Source organism: Somniosus microcephalus, chromosome 22 (assembly GCF_052327205.1).
Source record: "Somniosus microcephalus isolate GS21.2 chromosome 22, FLI_Smic_1.0, whole genome shotgun sequence".
NCBI classification, from domain to species: domain Eukaryota; kingdom Metazoa; phylum Chordata; class Chondrichthyes; order Squaliformes; family Somniosidae; genus Somniosus; species Somniosus microcephalus.
The window spans coordinates 21,269,485-21,286,795 of NC_141008.1; the positions used below are offsets into that span (position 1 = coordinate 21,269,485).

Genomic DNA, 17,311 nt, shown 5'->3' on the forward strand with positions numbered 1-17,311 from the left:
GGCTGCTGAAGAAACGTTGAGATAGAAAGAACTTGCTTTTATGTAGTGACTTCCATCATCTCAGGACGTCCCAAAACACTTCACAGCCAATTACCTTTGGAGTGGAGGTCATTGTTGTAATGGAGGGAAATGCGGCAGCCAAATTGCTCAAAGCAAGGCCCCAGAAATAGCAATGAGATACATGATCAGATAATTTTTTTTAGTGCAGTTGGTTGAGGATTAAAGGTTAGCCAGAACACCAGATAGAACTCCCCAGGTCTTCTTCGAGTAGTGCCATTGCATTGCAGCACTCCCAGCACAGAGCATCACTCGACGGGAGAGCGAGTCACAGCTCCTTCAACACAGAAGGCCAATTCCGTGGGCTGTGCTTGCAGTCGAGCGCGGGTCCACTAACGGAGCACAGCTTCACTTCATTTACTCTGTAGACCCTTTAGTCACCACTAGCATCTTTTTCAAACAAAACTTATCTCCATTATCTGCTTCATGCCAGAACCAGGGCGGCAACACAGCGGTCCGGAATTTGCGGTGGGTAGTAACAGCGAGCAAATAGTGTTCACTGTTATTACCCCTTTGAAGCTGACCGCAACTTCAGGGTGTAGCGCATGCGCATCTTGTAGTTGCAGTCAGTTATTCACTGCTCCAATACTGGCTGCGCTGTGCCCCCTCCCCATAGCCGCCAATCAGTGAAACTGACAAAAACTTGGGCTTTTCCGCGGTAATATCGCTGTGAAATACCCCATTAAATGTTCGACCCTTTTGGATTAGGTGTAACTGGGGTTTTAACAGCGTATTGACTGCTAAGCAAACATTATGGCCCTGAAAAACTAATTTTAATTTTGTGGAGTGTCAAATTTCTCCATTATGATAAAAATTACACTTTTTAAGAAACGTTAAAAAAAAGTTTATGTTTTTTAAAAGTTTGTTCATATTTATCTCAGGTTTACCTTTTCCCCATGTGAGAGCCCCGATCTTTGTTTTGCTCTCTGTAATATTTTTTAAAAAGTCAGAATAAAGGGAGCTTCCTCACTTCCTGGTTCTCAGTCTGTGAGAATTCTGCACTGTGATTGGCTGCTTAGACGTCACAGTAGATCGCACTATGGGATTCCCACGACACTGCACTGATCTCAATTGCACGTCGAAAAAGGCAAACTTCTCGCCACAGGCTTGGCGAGATCTTAGTGGGCAGCTTTTTTCGGGGCCAGCAGCAAACGCCATTTGCTTCACCGCTGGCCGCAAATTACGGGCCATTATATATTAAAGTTGCTGAGAGGGTCACAAGATTCCATTACAAAATGTATTGAAAACTCCCCTGTCTATGGCAACATCCATTTTAAAAGCGTCAACATTTACTTGCAGCGTCAATGATACCTGAAGGTGGCACTATGAAAGGCCTTTGCTATGATAGCTTGTCATATAATGTTAGTTTACATAACGAGGGATACCACTGTAAATTGGCCTTTTGAAGCAGCGTTCTTTTCTGGGCCCAGCATCAAGGAGCCTAGTGGCTCATTGTGGCACTGCCTGCCCACGCTCCTTAAAACCTACCTCTCTGACCAAGCTTTTGGTCACCTTTCCTAATCTCTCCATCTTTGACAAGGCATCCTCACTCTGGTTTTCCTTCACACCTGTGTGAAGTGCTTTGCGTCTGTTTTTCTCTACATTCAAAATGCTTTATAAGTGCGCGTCATTGGTGCTAATTGGGTTGTGACCAATTCAGTATTATAGAAAACTTTCTCTGTAAAATAAAGTGGGAGCTCAGTTGTTAGCACTCTGGCCTCGGAGTCAGAAGGGTGTACGTTGAGCCCCACTCCAGGACCCTGAAGTGTAATCCAGACTGACAGCATTAATGCAGTACAGAGGAAATACTGAATTGGTAAACGTTTGGATGAGAGGTTTAACTGAACACCATCTGGCTATTACAGTGGTTTAGGTGGACATATTTGGGATGGTTTTCTATGTTAAAGGCACTATGTAAATGAAAGTTATTGTAAAAGAGCCCACGGCACTGGTCGAAGACCATAGTTCTGGCTAATATTCCTATCTCAACCAACAGCACCTAAAACTGATTAACTGGCTCTTCATCTCACTTGGTGTTTGTGGGGTCTTGCTCTGCGCACATTGGCTGCCACAATTACCATTTAACGATGACTGCACTTTAAAAGTAATTTATTGGATGCAAAACTTTCTTAAACTGAGCTCCATTACCGAGAACATATAGTACCAGGATCAGCTTTGGCTCAACTGCATGATCCAGCTGCACCTAAACATTTCACCTGCTTCCTGCTGACCAATATCCTCCCTCACTAGCATAATCACATTTCTCTTTAACAAGTAAAGCTATATTCCCCTCCTTGGTGATCCCATTCTGTCCTTTCAGAATCCCTTGTGGCCATTTAATTTCATTATAGATCCATCGCTATTATCCAACCATGGTACAGGAAACTTTGAGTTATCCGGAGGTGAACCATCCGGCAAGCTGGAGCCACCGGCAAAAATCAGGAGCCGTTTTTTATTCTTTTCGTTTCTTTTCTTTGCTTCTTTTTTCCCAGTCAAGCTCTGCAAGGTCTGTAGCTATAGCAACAGCTTCAGCTAGAGACGCTTGCAGCTGCAGCCGACTGTTTAGAAGCTGTTGCTAAGCAACAGTGTTTGTTGTCAGATACGGAGAAATCGCCGTATCTTTCAACATTAACTCTGGAGTGTCCGGCAGTTTTGAGGGAACGGCAGCAGCTCGGTCCCGTCGGTGCCGGATAGCACAAAGTTTCCTGTAATACAGATCAGCCATGATCGGATTGAATGGCGGACCAGGCTGGAGTGGCTGAATGGCCTACTCCTGCTCCTATGCTCCAACCAAAGTTCAGAGTTGCCGGTTATATCTAAGTTTACAATGGAAGCATATGGCTATAATTCCAACATTTTATTTCTAACACCAATAGCATAAAAACAACTCCAGAAATTCTGTACACATCGCCCTCAGAATATGGGGTCGGCCATTTAGGACTGAGATGAGGAGAAATTTCTTCACTCAAAGAGTTGTGAATCCTTGGAATTCTCTACCCCAGAGAGCTGTGGATGCTCAGTATATTCAAGACAGAAATTGATAGATTTTTAGATACTAAGGGAACCAAGTGATATGGGGATAGTGCGGGAAGGTGGAGTTGAGGTAGAAGATCAGCCATGATCTTATTGAATGGCGGAGTAGGCTCAAAGGGCCGAATGGCCTGCTCCTGCTCCTATTTCTTATGGTAGAGTTAGGTGTTTCTCAAGAGCTCATACAAAAAAAAACACAGCGATCTGTGAGGGGCAAGCTTTAGAGTGGTTTTATATGGTTTCCTTTGTCCTACCATTGGCAGCCATGCCTTCAGCTGTCTAGGCCCCAAGCTCTGGAATTCCCTCCTAAACCTCATTGCCTCTCTACCTCTTTCTTCCTTTAAGACGGCCCTTAAAACCTACCTCTTTGACCATGCTTTTGGTCACCTGTCCGAAGATCTCCATAAGTGGCTTGGCATCTAATTTGTCTGATTACGTTTCTGTGAAATGCCTTGGGACGTTTAAAGGTGCTATATAAATGCAAAGTGTTGTTGTTTCCCTATTATTGGCAGAGCCTAAAGTGTTGTATGAGAGACGATAGATGTGGTCCATTGAACCGTGTCGGAGATTTTTAAGCTTGTCCTGTTTTTCTAAGCTGAGAGAGCAGTGTGGGGCAGGTCTGCTACCAGGCCTGGACACAAGCCAGAATTGTTCTCCAGTCAGTTGCTAGGAGATTTGCTAAACCATATAAAACAAAAAAAAAGCAAATGACTGCAGATGCTGGAAATCTGAAAACAAAAAAGCTGGAAATGCTTGGCAGGTTAGGCAGCATCTTTGGAGAAAGAGAAGTCAGTCAGTCGATGGTTTCTGGTCTAAGGTCCTTCCTCAGGACTGAAAGCCATGCTCTGCCATTGTGCGGTGCTGAACAGTACATGCTAATCCTCAGTGCCCGTGTATGTGAATTTTAATCATCCCACAGGTTATCCAGGAACTGGTAGCAGTTGCTTCTCAACCTGAAGGCCCATGCTTGAATCCCAGCCTTCCCTGGTATTCCTGCTCAGGTCTGCCCAGGTGGATGAGTTTTGTTCAGGTGGGGTCTACGAGAGGGAACGGGAGGGTGGGGGGGGCAGACTTTTCCTGCACCACTGAAGGAGCAGCAGCGACAGGCTGTTTTAGAAACAGGCGGCTGAAAAGGGGCTGTCGGATGAACTGTCACTCACAGGGCAGGAGGGAAAAGCTGACATCGACAATCCTGCCGCTCAGCATTTCCCTGCTGCTTTCTAGACAGTCCCAGTTCCTGTTCGTGAACAAGGATAATTGGCAAACTGCATAGTTGACACAAAAGTAATAATCTAACAGGTTAAATCCATGCTGGCGGGGTGGAATAGGCTGTCGGCACAAATAAATTGGCACAAGTTGAACTCGCCATCAAACAGTGTTAACATATGATTTGAAATGATTTACCTGATAACAAAATCAGTATCGTTGTTGGCAATGGTGACCACAATGTCAGGGACGTTGGAAGGAGTGTTCAGGTGACTCTCCATCGAGGCTCTGCGAGAGGAGACAGACCATTAAATCCCATGAGACATAAAGAGGTGCGATGTTCCCATCGCAATTTACACACTTGCCTACAGCCCTTCCCTGTGTGAGCCCTTTCAATTCTAAAAATCGGCCTCATGAGTAACAACAAGAAACATGATAAAGATTAGAATCCACTGTACTGCTGAGAGGTGTCTGCAGGATATCTGGTGGCTGAGAGGGAGTTAGAGGCAGCACTTCTCAAATCATAAACCACAGAGGTGAAGCACGAGTTGTTTACAAATATCAACCGTATTCCAAGATTAACCTGGGAACTTGGCTAGACCACACTTGGAGTACTGTGCACAGCTCTGGTCTCCATATTACAAAAAAGGATACAGAAGCACTGCAGAAAGTGCAAAAAAAGATTTACAAGGATGATACCCGCACTGAGAGGGTACGACTATCAGGAAAGGCTGAACTGGCCGGGGCCCATTTCTCTAGAAAAAGACTGAGAGGTGACCTGATAGAGGTCTTTGAAATAATGAAGGGGTTCGATAGGGTAGACGTACAGATGTTTCCACTTGTGAGAGAGTCCAAAACTAGGGGCCATAAATATAATAGTCACTAATAAATCCAATAAGGAATTTAACAACAACAACTTGCATTTATATAGCACCTTTAACGTAGTGAAACTTCCCAAAGCGCGTTATCAAACAAAATTTGACACCGAGCCACAAAAGGAGATATTAGGCAGCTGAAGGCACGAGAAACTTTGGGAGACCAAAAGCTTGGTCAAAGAAGTAGGTTTTAAGGAACGTCTTAAAAGGAAGAAAGAGAGGTAGAGAGGCGGAGAGGTTTAGGGTGGGAATTCCAGAGCTTTGGGCTGAGGCAGCTGAAGGTACGCGAAACATCAGGAGAAACTTCAAGACTCAGAGTGGTGAGAGTGTGGAACTCGCTACCACATGGAATGGTTGAGGTGAATCATAGAATCAAAGATTGTGAATGGATTAGATGTATTTAAGAGGAAGCTAGATAAGTACATGCGGGAGAAAGCTGTTGATAGGGAGAGATGAAGTAAGGTGGGAGGAGGCTCGTGTGAAGCATAAACGCCAGCATAGACCTGGTGGGCCAAATGGCCTCTTTCTGTGATGTAAATTCTATTTATGTAACCACTGTCTAAAACTCACTGACGGAATACAAGATGTATACATATATACACATGCACACGCCCTTTTATATAACCTACACAATAGATATCAAACATACTCACAGGGCTAGAAATTCGCTATAGCCAAGAAATGGGCAGTGTTTAGACTAAAAATGGTTAAATAGCGCCACCTGAAAATCGGCTAGAATGCACGCTAAATTCGTGGTAACTCCTCATTAAAATGATTGCAGTCATGATTCTAGTCTAAAAACCCAAGCTCAATGGCGTTACACTGAAGAGCTGGACCAATATTGAGGGCAGTCTAATTGCAAGTCATGATTGCCACAGGCTTTTTTCACTACTTAAAGGGGATGTTCGTTGATGCTGCAGCACCTCATTCTCATCATTGTTGGGGATGACGACGACGAGGATGAGGAATAGGAGGAGGAATAATCAGGATGGCAGATCGGCACCCCAAGCAGAGAGCCCAGAGGTTCTCCGATGAAGCTTTGGAGGCTTTGGTGTTCGCCAGCTGGCAGGAGGCCCTCACCATAAGTGTCCTGCACTATGTGGAGGGAGGTGGCACAACACGTGATGGGCAGCACTGTGGTCCCCAGGACCCACACCCAGTGCAGGAAGAAGTATAACAACCTCACACGGGTGGTCAGGGTGAGTCAATGCTTCAACAAATGCTACATACCACCATCTGAACCACAATCTACACACACTGCCCAAAGCACCACACCCCCAGCACTCACCCACCAACAATCTCTACCTACCAACACGCACACCCACATTTCACACTTGCACACCATGACAGCTATTCAACTATGGCAGGCACATCACCCAAACACTCTCTCACACACTTTCCTTTCTCTTGCAGGCTAAAGTGGCTCACAACCGGAGGGGCCAAGCCCACATTGAACCACTGAGCCAGTGGGAGAGTAGAGTGCTGGAGATCATTAGGCACCGGGTCGTGGGCACCGTGGCTATGGGCGACAATGACCCCCTTGAGGACAACAACGGTATGTTCATTCCTACTTCTTCTTCTCACACCCCACTTCCCCCTCAGCCCACAATCTTTTCTCACTTTCAAGCTAATCATGCTGTTTGCCTGCATTTCTGCCTTCCTGCCCCGTACCCCTCACCATAACATGACTCTTGTGCCTTTCTGCTTTCAGATAATCAGCAAGCACCCGAGCAGCCTGTCCCCGAGGGCACCGCAGAGAGTGAGGGGGGGGAGGAAGAGCAGAAAGAAGACACCACGTCACTGCATCTGTCACTCGCAGACACCAGCTCAGATACTGGCACTATGCGTTCTTTAGAGGCTAGTGCAGTAGCGGGATCTGCACAGGGTGATGCACCGGGGACGAGCGGGCTGCAGCAAGGCCAGGGGGAAAGGGGAGCTCGGGGGCCAGCTCCCCGGAGGTCGAGTTCGCGCGCGAGTTCTGCTCCACAGGACTCAGATGAGGATCTCGATGGAGTCTACCATCATTTCCTGTCTGCAAATGATGGTAGACTCCCAGAGAGACCGTGGCGACCCAGACATGATGGCGCGCATGATGGGCGATGTCGCAGCTTCCATTGCAGCACAAGCGGAAGAGACCCAACGTCTTAGTGCTGCAGCAGAAGCTCAGACTGCTCTCATGCAGTATCTGCTTGGTGGCATCCAAGATCTGACTGCTCTCATGCAGTCTCAGCTTGATGCCACCCAAGCTCGAACTGCTGCCATCGTGGCTGGGTCTACCACTGTTGACGGGCTTTCACAGTGTCACAGCAGGCCAGCAATCTGTGCTGCAACAGATTGCTAGGAATGCTGAGGTGCCGCCCCGGGGGAGTGGCAGTGCATCAGTGGAGCAGGAACCTGCTGTCCTCTCTCAGGATGAGAACATTCCTGCTCCTCCCACTGCCACTCCACCATTGCCCTTGTCGCTGCCTGTCATCCAGCCAGCCCAGACTGCTGCCGCCCAAACTGAGGTGGTGCAGTCTACAGCCGAGCCTTCCAGGTCCACAGCTGGTCAAGGTCGTCCTGCAAGGCCATCTGAAGTGTCCCGCTCAGCAGCCTCTTCCACCAGCCGTGCTGCAGCCACTGGGGGCGCACTACGTAGGGGCACTAGAGTAGGAAAAGGCACATGAACGACAGCACTAAGGGATTGCACAAGGGTGTTTAGTTAATAGTGTTGATGTAATATGTGTGATATGTGTATAGATACATTTATTAATTGTGTTTGGAATCTTTTGTGGTGTCTCTCATTTCAGCTTTGCTCCCAGGAGGACGCTGTGATATGGCCTGCTACAGGGATGGCATGATGAGGATATGGTGAGCAACGGGGATCTGGGGTTTCCTTCATTCGAATCGGAGTCTGTTGAGCTGGTCACGGACCATCCGGAAGGCCGAATGTCTGGCTGCCTCCTCCATCCCTCCTCGTCCTCTTCTCCATCGTCCTCCTCCTGAGGTGGACCCGCAATCCCTGCTGGCAAGGGCTGGGCCCTCATGATGGCCAAGTTGTGGAGCATGCAGCAGACCACCACGAAATGGGACACCCGCTCTGGCGAGTACTGGAGAACTTCTCCCAAGCAGTCAAGGCAGTGGAACCGTTACTTCAGTAGGCCCACGGTCTGCTTGATGATGTTCCTGGTGGCAGCATGGCTCTCGTTATATGGGTGCCAAGCACGAGTGTTGGGGTTGCGGAGGGGAGTCATGAGCCAGGTGGAGATCGGATAGCCCTTGTCTCCGAGCAGTCACCCTCGAGCTTGACGTGGTGGCTGGAAGAGTGCTGGCACACTGAATCATAGAAAGTTACAGCACAGAAGGAGGCAATTTTGGCCCATCATGTCTGTGCCGGCCAACAAAGAGCTATCCAGCCTAATCCCACTTCCCAGCTCTTGGTCCGTAGCCCTGCAGGTTACAGCATTCCAAGTGCACATCCAAGTACTTTTTAAATGTGGTTAGGGTTCCTGCCTCTACCACCCTTTCAGGCAGTGAGTTCCAGACCCCCACAACCCTCTGGGTGAAGAGATTTCCCCTCAAATCCCCTCTAAACCTTCCCCCAATTACTTTAAATCTGTGCCCCCTGGTTTTTGACCCCTCTGCTAAGGGAAATAGGTCCTCTGTATCCACTTTATCTATGCCCCTCATAATTTTATACACCTCAATAAGGTCTCCCCTCAGCCTCCTCTGTTCCAAGGAAAACAAACCCAGCCTATCCAGTCTTTCCTCATAGCTAAGATTCTCTACTCCCGGCAACATCCTTGTAAATCTCCTCTGTACCCTCTCTAATGCAATCACATCTTTCCTGTAATGTGGTGAACAGAACTGCATGCAGTACTCTAGCTGAGGCCTAACTAATGTTTTATACAGTTGAAGCATAACCCCCCTGCTCTTGTATTCTATGCAACGGCTAATAAAGGCAAGCATTCCGTATGCCTTCTTAACCACCTTATATACTTGGCCTGCTACCTTCATGCACGCCAAGGTCCCTTTGTTCCTCTACACTACTCAGTGTCCTACCATTTAATGTGTATTCCCTTTCCTTGTTAGCCCTCCCCAAATGCATTACCTCACACTTCTCCAGATTGAATTCCATTTGCCACTGTTCTGCCCACCTGACCAATTTATTGATATCTTCCTGCAGTCTACAGCTTCCTTCTTCAGTATCAACCACACAGCCGATTTTAGTATCATCTGCAAACTTCTTAATCATACCCCCTATATTCAAGTCAAGATCGTTGATATATACCACAAAAAGTACTGAGCCCTGCGGAACTGGTCTGGCACAGGATGAAGGCATCGTGGCTGCTGCCAGGATAGCAGGCATTGACTTTGAGGATTCACTGTGTGTGGTCGCACACCAACTGCACATTAAGTGAGTGGTAGCCTTTGCGGTTACAGAAGATCTCAGGATTGTTATGCGGTGCCCGCAAAGCCACATAGATGCAGTGAATGGCACCCTGCACCATGGGGAAGCCCGCTATCCTGGAAAAGCCACATGTACGCTCGCCCTGCATCTCTCTGGTGATCGGGAAGCCAATGTAGTCCCTTCTCCTGCTGTAGAGAGCCTCAGTGACCTCCCGGATGCAACGATGGATGGCAAACTGTGAGATGTTAGCTATGTCTCCTGCTGCAGACTGGAAGGATCCGCTGGCAAACAAATTGAGGGCGACGGTGACCTTGACTGCCACTGGGAGAGCCGTGATCGCCCTCGTCCGAGGCTGGCGGTCTGGTTGCAGGAGGTGGCAGAGTTCTGTGACCACCTCATTGGTGAAGTGAAGCCTCCGAATACACTGTTCCTCGCTTAATTGGAGGTAAGAGAAGTACTCTCGGGATACCCCTGGAGGGTAAGGCCTCCTGTTGAGAGCCCTGATGGCACTCCTCCTCCCTCTGCGCACATGTTCCCGTCTTTCTCGCTGCCTCCGCTCCCTCCTCCATAGATCCTGGAGGGCGAGGTTGACTGCCAGGACAGCCCCCATGACTTTTAGGAAGTGTTGTAAGTTTGAAGCGTTTCAAAAATAATGAGCGAGTTTTGTACTTGCCAGAACACTCCCTGATACCAAAGAACCTTGAAACGACTTAAGAAAACTCTTGCAGTAGCAGGAAGTAGAGCACAGCCACTCAAACTTCAAAGCCCTGTCAGGTGCGAGTGATTGGTGAGGATCCCTTTAAATAGCATCGCTGGGCCCGGCATCCAGCTGCTGCACGCCACCTCAACCTGTCGTCGTTTTCTCCAGCTGGTAAGTTCAATGGCCAAAACAAAGTTGAGATCTCGGGCGTCAAGTGAGCGTTGCACATTCACTGACGTCATGATTTCCGTGATTGCGATGTCCCTGGCGATCGACTTTACCAGCAGTGCTACCGGCAGACGGATATGGCGTGCGGCGCTGGAACTGCCATCAGCTGGCGGTAGAGCTCTTAATGGCGTTTTAGCGCCATCATGTGGCGCTGAACACACAAATTTCTCCTCCTCCCCCCCCGTATCTTTATTAATTGATCTAAAATCCTACACCTTCACACACTTCGAGCCAACTTTCTCCATTATAAATTGCTTTGTCCCCATTTATAATGGAAAGTCTGTAAACTCGTTGCTTTGATCTGGTCACTGCGTTCACACACTTCTCTCAAAATACTTTCGGATATTTCTTTCCATTCGCATTTTTTCAACTGAAATGTCTAATGTCATAAATAAGAGTTTAAGCAAAAAATGTTAAATTACATATTTCACAGCAACATGATTAAGTTTATCCACTTAATTGTCTCTTGGGTCTTTTAATGCCTTCATTAAAAGTTTTTACCTGAAGGCTTCAGCCTCTCCCTAAAGCCTGGGCTTGGACCTAATAGTTTTGCCCCGAAGCCGTGACTCTGAGCTGTATTTGGATTGTGCGGTCTGAGCATGTGCGGTGTACCTAATTTCCCAGGTGCATCAGTATCATTCAACACACAGATTCTGGTCACCCCCAGAATGATGCTCACCTGAAAACTCGCTGGGGCATTAAGTGTATACTCCAGAGATGTCTGTAACAAGTGGTGGGAAATTAGTCTGCGGCCCTCAGTGTGGTGGCACTGTGCGTTGCAGCACCGTTACAATGTGCCAGTCTGTCAATTATCCTTCATGTGCTCTCCCACAAGGTGAGGATTCTGGCATCAGACAGGTGACTTATGGAGCAGGGGCGGGTGGGATAAAAATATCAGGGGACAAATGACTCTCCTACTGAATGGTTAAGGGCAGGGCAGACTGCTGCCCTCTCACTACAGGACAGTGTGTTCTGCCAATGGAAACTTGACGATAACGGGAGAAAAACAACATCCAAAGCATTGGACAAAAATAAACTGAATATACAAAAGAAACAGAAAGTCTCAGAAGACAATGTGTGCAATGAGCGGCCTCCAAAGGCTTGGCAATGGAGTCTATGCTGGACAGAGACCAACTTTAAAGAATGTCATCATTGAGACTGAACAATGGTAACAGCTTATGTAAAGCCCTAGAGAGCAGAGGAAATTCAAGTCCTGTAAATTAGTATCACTTATTCAATAGGAGGGCCCGTTCTTCCCAGTTCTCCGGATTCATCTCTGCAGCGGTTACAGAGTTAATGGCAGCTAGCAGTGGTTACAGAGTTAACGGCAGCTAGCAGCGGTTAGAGTTAATGGCAGCTAGCCGCGGTTACAGAGTTAAGGGCAGCTAGCAGCGGTTACAGAGTTAACGGCAGCTAGCACTGGTTACAGTTAATGGCAGCTAGCACTGGTTACAGAGTTAATGGCAGCTAGCCGCGGTTACAGAGTTAAGGGCAGCTAGCAGCGGTTACAGAGTTAATGGCAGCTAGCAGTGGTTACAGAGTTAACTGGTACCACACCCAGTTGCCACAGGCAGTGTTGCAAAATATTCTAGAAACAGCTCAAACATGTCTGCTGAGCCATGCAGACATGATGGAGTGATGTTTGTAACACGGCTATTGGCTCGTATACCACATACACTGCCTCCACCACACTCTCTGTTTGTGTGGCACACCCACGCAGTAAATCAGAATGACTTTTTTTTAAACTGAGTTCATGGTTTAATAGGTTTTTGATGTGCTCCTACTAGGGCTCTTGACCGGTTTGTTTATGATGGTGCTCACAACAAGTAGCTCTGTGGAGAGACAGGCCACGCGACCAGGAGAAAGCTAGAAAGCTCTAATGATAGAAGAAAGGTTGCAAGGGAACCAAAGATCGAGATAGTGGGCAAGGGCCTCATGAGAGACAAACAAGCTGTCAAAGAGATACTGGTCTGGACAAGCTGTTTGTACCTAATCATAGTCAGTAGGCAAAGCATCCAGCCCTCATTAATACAAGCTGAGGGAACAAACTGTGACATGGGAGAGGAGGATTGATCAGACTCCAGCAAGTCGAGCAAAAACAAACAGAATAAGGAAAAGCTAGCGAGGGAAAGAAGGACAATTTGGATCAAGCTGGTACAGGAAACAAGTGGAGGAGATGGATGGGGAAGGTATCACAGTTGAAGTTATGAGAAAAGGCAAGGTAAGGGAAGTTGTGCGTCTCGCCCTGGAAAAGAGGAAGGTTTGAGGTGACCTAACTGAAGTTTGGAAGATTATGACAGCGATTTGATAAAATTGATCCAATCCAACAGGCAAGTTAAAAATGTAGGAAGCAGCAAGTGAGGTCAGCTGGAAATGTTGTAGGATTCACAAAATTCCAGACCCCCTACTCAATGGACATGTGTCTGGAATTTAAAAAGGGACTGTGTTGGACCTTTTGGAGGAGAAATGTGGACAGAAATATATCACTATTAGGCGCCTTTGGACTAAACTAGGGCCTATTGGATTGAGTTTGGACATTTTAAATTGTATGCTGGGTCTGCACAGGGAAATGGGATCCTTATAGGGCTGCTAACCATAGGAACGAGCCGCATGCCACAACCAAAACTTCCCCCGCTTCGCTCATGATAAAGAGGCAGTTGCGGACAAGTTTTGACTTACTCAAACCTCCAAGGGCAGAACAGGTTGTCCATTGTCGACAACAAGCTCAAGTTGAACAGAGAGAGAAAAGAGCCAAGGAGAGACGGTTTCATCCTGGAGAGCACGTCCTAGCTCGAAACTACAACACTGGACCGAAATGGGTTCCTGCTACGGTGATCGCGCAGACGGGCCCTGTGTCTTACACGGTTGAGACTGCTGAGGACGTCGTCTGGAGAAGACACACAGATCAACTGTTGCTAGGAGCAGAGACAGCCACAGAGGCTCCAACGGCTGGTTGGCCTGAACTGTTTCCGGATGATACCGCAAACCAGCATCCTTTGCCACAGTGCTCTTCTCCAACACAGGAAGTCAAAGAGACTGTTCCACCTGTGCAAACTCCTGACTTTCGACTGACACAGGCACCTTCTCCATCCAGGCCTGTGTCAATGCCTACTGCTGTGGAAGCCAGCGATGACCACCGGTATCCTGTCAGGGAGCGGCGGCCTCCAAGACGCTTGGATCTGTAGGCTTAGTGACTTACCCACAAGACTGGGGCAGAATAAACCCCAGGGTAAAGTCAGGGTTTGAGGCAGTCTACCTCTACCCTAGGTTCATTGAGTGCATTGAAAGTAACTTACCTGTTGAGGAATAATGTGGACCTTCCATTTAAGAGGGGAGGAAATGTTATGTATTGTGTGTTCTCCTCCCACCTGTGGTGGCGCTGTCACAGCAGATAAATGGTTGGGTGTTCTCTGTTAAGTTTAGCTCTCATTGTTCGGAACTTGCCAGAACTTCCTTTCCTTCCAATAAAGCACTTCATGTTTGAATCTCTGAGTTCTGAGTCCTAAATTGTGTCTAGGTAGAAAGGTACCAACACAACATAACCCACCTGGGAGACAGGCCCCCAGGGAGACATTAGCAGTCTAACAAAAGCCTACGTACCAGGGACCCAGATACATACATATTTTAATAGTTCTTAAAACGGCTATACAGAAAACCCCTGGCATCGGCAAAACACACAATGGACAGTATCAAGACCTGATTACATTCTAACAGCACCATTCAAAAACCCCATCAACACCTTTGGGAATCTTGTATCATGCTAATGCTCAATCAGCCCAACAAAATTCTCACAAAGGGATCACATCAGAGTTGATCAGCCTGCCAAAATCGCACAAAGGGAGTCATCTAAAATCAATTGTGCACCGAGTTTTGGCGCAAAAGTTTAAGCAGCCTCTCAGGTATAACTGGGGGCTTGCTCGTAGCTAAAGAGACCTCAACAGACGGGCTGAAGAGAGAGTGTGCCGGCGGGCAGCAGCAGCAAACCGGAGCAGAAGAAACGTACCCGAGAACGTGCTGGAAAAGCACTTGGACTCTGGGCTCTTGGACTCTGGCTTTGAAACATCTAACTTGCCACACGAGGTTACAACAACGCAACAAGAAAACCTAACAAGAAGCCTCGGAGTCACTGAAAGATCAACCATCATCCAGCGCTGACTCGAGGAAAAACTTGTTTACCATCAAACGTCGACCAGTGCTAATACCGAAGACACCGCAACCAGCCAAGGAGTCCACAAGATTGAGGAGAGAGAAAGCAGTGTGCAACTGGTCTAAACTGTGGAGAAATCCTTTGGTGAGCATAGAAACATAGAAGATAGGAGCAGGAGTAGGCCATTCGGCCCCTCGAGCCTGCTCCACCATTCGATGAGATCATGGCTGATCATCCAAACTCAGTACCCTGTCCCTGCCTTCTCCCCATATCCCTTGATACCTTTAGCTCTAAGAAATATATCTAACTCCTTCTTGAATATATTTAAAGACTTGGCCTCAACCGCCTTCTGTGGTAGAGAATTCCACAGGTTCACCACTCTCTGGGTGAAGAAATTCCTTGTAATTTCAGAGCCTAACTTAGTTAGTGTAGTGGTGGGAGGTGTTTTTTTTTGTTTTGTTTGGGTTTTTTCCCCTCACTGCATAACCTCCGTACCAGTTGCGTATACGTTTTTGTTTAGTTAATTCGTGTGGTGTGCGATTTCTAAATAAGATATTTGTTCTTGCACCAAACAGTTGTCTGCCTACATCTATCACATCCCCTAAATAATTCCAAGCCCCAGAACCAGGGAGTGAGACGATTCGAATTGTCAAGTTCAATTTAAAAAGGCCAACAAACCCACCACCCCCTACAATGTTTTCACCCAAAGTGTTACAGATCTGTGGAGTAACTTACTGGGACTGGCCCCTAAAACTGGGCTCAAGAGGCAATTCCACACCTCTCTGGAGAGGGACGGGTTTGGGGATATGTTGATCACAGGGAGAAAGTGGGGTTGATGCATCAGGAAGGAACGGAATCGGTGGAGCTAATTCAAAGTTGGTGGTGTGAGAGATAAACTAAAAACTCTCTCAGCTAATCTTAAATATCTAGTATTCTGTATCGGGTTCCTGAGAGGTTTACAGATTAATCATAGCAAAGAATTAATCAACTGTAAAAATAGGATCCTGAAATAGTCTATTTCAAAACAATAAGCGGCCACACTGAGCTGTGCGAAGGATCCCGCACAGGTCTTATTATCCCATTTCAGGTGAACTGGATACACAGGATAACATAGAATATACAGCACAGAAACAGGCCATTCGGCCCAACCAGTGTCCATGCCGGCGTTTATGCTCCACTCGAGACTCCTCCTGTCTTTCCTCATCTAAATCTATCAGCATAACCCTCTATTCCCTTCTCCCTCATATGCTTGTCTAGCCTCCCCTTAAATGCATCTATACTATTCGCTTCAACCACTCCCTGTGGTAGCGAGTTCCACATTCTAACCACTCTCTGGGTAAAGAAGTTTCTTCTGAATTTCCTAATTCACTGCTGTGATAACAAGAAATTTGAAGAAAAAAAACACATCTCCTAACATGACCTCTCCTTTTATGCTTTAAAAACAGTTTGTGTCAGCGGGCCAGAGATTGGTGCCAAGTACATTCAGTGCAGAACTGGGAGGAGTCAGAGCTGTATCTGGCAACCAGCTGTTTCCTGTTATATAAACACTGAGATCAGCTTACTCACTGTTTCAAAACATTGTTTCAAAGCTATTTTTTTACAAGCAAAAGTTAAAATTGCACAACATAGCGGCTGTCAACTGAAAGGTCAATCTCAAGAGTTTTAATAGTTCTTGTCGTAGAGGGAACCGTCCAGGATAGCGTGACTCACTGACATCTTATCCGGAGCCACAATCCCAAGTAACGTCTTGTCCAAGGGCATTTCTCTAGGCAGAGAGCCAGAGTAGATCATCGAGAACGGGAAATGATGGGCAAGCAGGGCTTAGTGCAGGACAGAACATGGCTGGCTCAGGTTTGAGTCAATTTTGCCAGTTCTACCAAAGCGTCACAACTCAAAATGCCAAAATATTGTCTCTTCTTCGATGGTGTCGGAATTGCTGTGTTATTTACGGCATTTCAAGTTTTTACTTCAGATTTCCAGCATTCCCAGTTTTCGCTCTTTTTTTTAACCATATTGATCTGCAGCCAAGTCATCTCACCTGGGTGCAGGAGCCAGCCTGTGGCTTAGTGGTAGCATTCCTGTCTCTGAGGCAGAAGGTCCCAGCGCGTGGAGACTGGAGCCCCGTCTGAGGTTTTAGGTTGTCATCCAGCGGGATTCTCGCATTGTACAGGTTGTGGGAGCCTATAAACCCTCCCGCCATACAGGACCAACCGCCCTATCGGCTGGTGTAAAGGTGGATATGGCCATGGAAGGAGCGTTCACGTCGCGGCCTGTCAGACCGTTAATCAGCCTGTGAATCCGCCACTACTTTACACTATTCTCCGTGGGAAGAGCGCGAAGGTATGAAAACAGCAACCTTGGTGCAACTGTATTCCAAGGGCTAATGTCAAGGACACTGTGTCCTGATTTAATGTGTGTTTATACATCAAATTGACCTAGCTACATTTATGATGCAAACACGCCAAGCTAGCCATTGGCATCCAAATGGCTGGAAATCGGCTTCTACAGCTGGGCTTCAGCTAACCAAAGACGGTGGCTCCAAAAGTCCACGGGCCACGATCCTGTGTCTACACCAGGAATGCTCCCATGGTGTCCTCCAGCGCTGACCCCCACCACAGCTTGCAGGATCAGAGGGAGGACACCTAATTTACATGGGGGCAGCAGGCCTTCCTGCCACT

General features: G+C 47.3%; 1 protein-coding gene across 3 annotated transcripts in view; it reads right to left on the reverse strand.

Annotated features, from left to right (window-relative positions):
* The window catches only part of bckdk (branched chain ketoacid dehydrogenase kinase), an 85,896-nt gene that overhangs the window by 16,329 nt on the left and 52,256 nt on the right, over positions 1-17,311 (reverse strand). The window contains exon 9 of one of the 3 annotated variants that reach the window (XM_085964280.1): positions 4,492-4,581. The exons of the other annotated variants lie outside the window; for them this stretch is intronic. Coding sequence (XP_085820406.1) covers positions 4,492-4,581 — 90 coding nt within the window. The remainder of the gene's footprint in view (positions 1-4,491; positions 4,582-17,311) is intronic. 3 annotated transcript variants of the gene reach the window in all.